This window comes from Mesoplodon densirostris, chromosome 10 (genome assembly GCF_025265405.1).
Source record: "Mesoplodon densirostris isolate mMesDen1 chromosome 10, mMesDen1 primary haplotype, whole genome shotgun sequence".
Classification (NCBI taxonomy): Eukaryota; Metazoa; Chordata; class Mammalia; order Artiodactyla; family Ziphiidae; genus Mesoplodon; species Mesoplodon densirostris.
This window is the reverse complement of record NC_082670.1, coordinates 66,262,591-66,264,940: the sequence shown is the minus strand read 5'-3', so window position 1 is coordinate 66,264,940 and position 2,350 is coordinate 66,262,591. Positions and strand designations below refer to the sequence as shown.

Here is a 2,350-nt window from a genome sequence, read left to right as displayed (position 1 = left end):
GGACACCAGTCCGATTGGATTAGGGCCCCATCTGATGATCTCATTTAACCTAAATTACCTCCTTAATGGCCTGTCTCCAAATATAGTGACATTGGGAGTGTCTTGGTCAGTTTGGGCTCCTATAACAGAATACCATAGACTGGGTGGCTGACAAGCAACGAATTTATTTCTCACAGTTCTAGAGTCTGGGAAGTCCAAGATCAAGGTACCAGCACAGTCAGGTTCTGGTGAGAGCCCTCTTCCAGATTGCAAACTGCCAAATTCCCATTGTATCCTCACAAGCCCTAGAGCAGAGAGAGGAAGCAAGCTCTCCTGTGATTCTTATAAGGGCAGTCATCCCATTCATGAGGGCTCCACCCTTATGACCTCACCTAATCCAATCACTTTGCAAAGGCTCCACCTCCTAATACCATCACAATGGGGGTAGGGTTTCAACATACAAATTTTGGAAGGACACGGTTAGACCATAACAGGGCTTTAGAGCTTCAACACATGAACTTGGGAGGGGCGGGAGGCACAATTCAATCCACACTTTTAAATAAAAATATTGTTAAATGAATCTCTCTTAGGTGCCTCTGTGGCCAAGTCTTCCTGCCTTGATGGATTATACACTTGAGCCCAATGTGACAATAACTGACTACTACTATCCTGATATCATCTCAAGCCCCTGTGATGGGGAACTTATCCAAAGAGATAGCAAGTTGCTTCTTGCCATTTTTTACTGCCTCCTGTTTGTATTTGGTCTTCTCGGAAACAGCCTGGTCATCCTGGTCCTTGTCACCTGCAAGAAGCTGACGAGCATCACAGACATATACCTCTTGAACCTGGCCCTGTCTAACTTGCTTGTTGTCTTCTCCTTCCCCTTTCAGACCCACTATCAGCTGGACCAGTGGGTGTTTGGGACTGTAATGTGCAAGGTGGTCTCTGGCTTTTATTACATTGGCTTCTTTAGCAGCATGTTCTTTATCACCCTCATGAGCGTGGACAGGTACCTGGCAGTTGTCCGTGCTGTATACGCCATGAAAGTGAGGACGACCAGAATGGGCACAGCCCTGAGTCTGGTGGTGTGGCTGATTGCCCTCATGGCCACCAGCCCGATACTAGTATTTTACCAAGAGGCCTCTGAAGATGGTGTTCTACAGTGTTATTTGTATTACAATCAAGAGACGCTGAAGTGGAAGATGTTCATCCACTTTGAAATTAATATCTTAGGCCTGTTGATCCCATTCACCATCCTTATGTTCTGCTACATTAGCATCCTGCACCAGCTGAAGAGTTGCCAGAACCACAACAAGACCAAGGCCATCAAGCTCGTGCTCGTTGTGGTGGTTGTCTCTTTACTCTTCTGGGTCCCGTTCAATGTAGTACTCTTCCTTACTTCCCTGCACAACATGCACATCTTGGATGGATGCGTCATGAGCCAGCGGTTGATCTATGCCACCCATGTCACAGAAACCATTTCCTTCACCCACTGCTGTGTGAACCCTGTTATCTATGCGTTCATGGGCGAGAAGTTCAAGAAACACCTCTCAGAAATATTTCAGAAAAGTTGCAGCCACATCTTCCTCTACATAGGGAGACAAATCTCTAGGGAGGCCTGGGAAAGGTCATCCTCCTATCAGCACTCCTCCCATTCCTCCAGTATAGACTACATTTTGTGAGGCAGGTGCCTTAGAGCAGCCCTCTGCTTCCATCACCCATCTTCTTTCAGGAGACAAAAATGATTCACACTGGAGTCTGAGACTACGTGAAGGGAGACTTAGAAATTTGGATACAGACACAAGACTTATTTCATGATATTCAAGGAATTCCTACTATTGCAAATTAATCTTCTCAACTTTCAAAAACTTTGTTACTATTTTCTGAAAAGAATCTATATATTTCACTATGAATTGTAATGTTAGCTCTAGGGATTTTTTTTCCCTTAGTTTTTGGAGTATCTTTATCAAATACCAACTTAAATTTTATCAAATGCTTTTTCCTTATCTATTGAAGTGATCATGTAGTTTTTCTCCATTATTTTGTTAATTTGGTGAACTATATTGATTGATTTTCTTATTTTAAGTCAACCTGTATTTTCCCTGGAAAAAATGACCTCATGGTTATGATCATTTTAATAAATAATTGGATTCTCTTGGGATTTTTGTATCTGTGTTCATGAGAGATCTTGTCCTGTAATTTTTCTTTCTTATAATGTCCTGGCCAGATTTGGCCCCCAAAACAAAGGGTGGATTGTATTATACGTCAATTATAACATAATAAAAAAATGCAAGTCCCCCTCCGCCACACACAACAAAACCAACCAACCAACCTGACAACTCTTCAACAGGGCCTGTAATACCCCGCAAAG

At 43.0% G+C, this 2,350-nt stretch overlaps 1 protein-coding gene across 1 annotated transcript; it reads left to right on the top strand.

Moving 5' to 3' along the window:
• Window positions 1-599: 599 nt before the first annotated feature.
• Window positions 600-1,661, top strand: CCR8 (C-C motif chemokine receptor 8). Its single transcript, XM_060111243.1, has one exon. It carries the CDS (start codon window positions 600-602, stop codon window positions 1,659-1,661), a length of 1,062 nt encoding a protein of 353 aa, XP_059967226.1.
• Window positions 1,662-2,350: the final 689 nt, after the last annotated feature.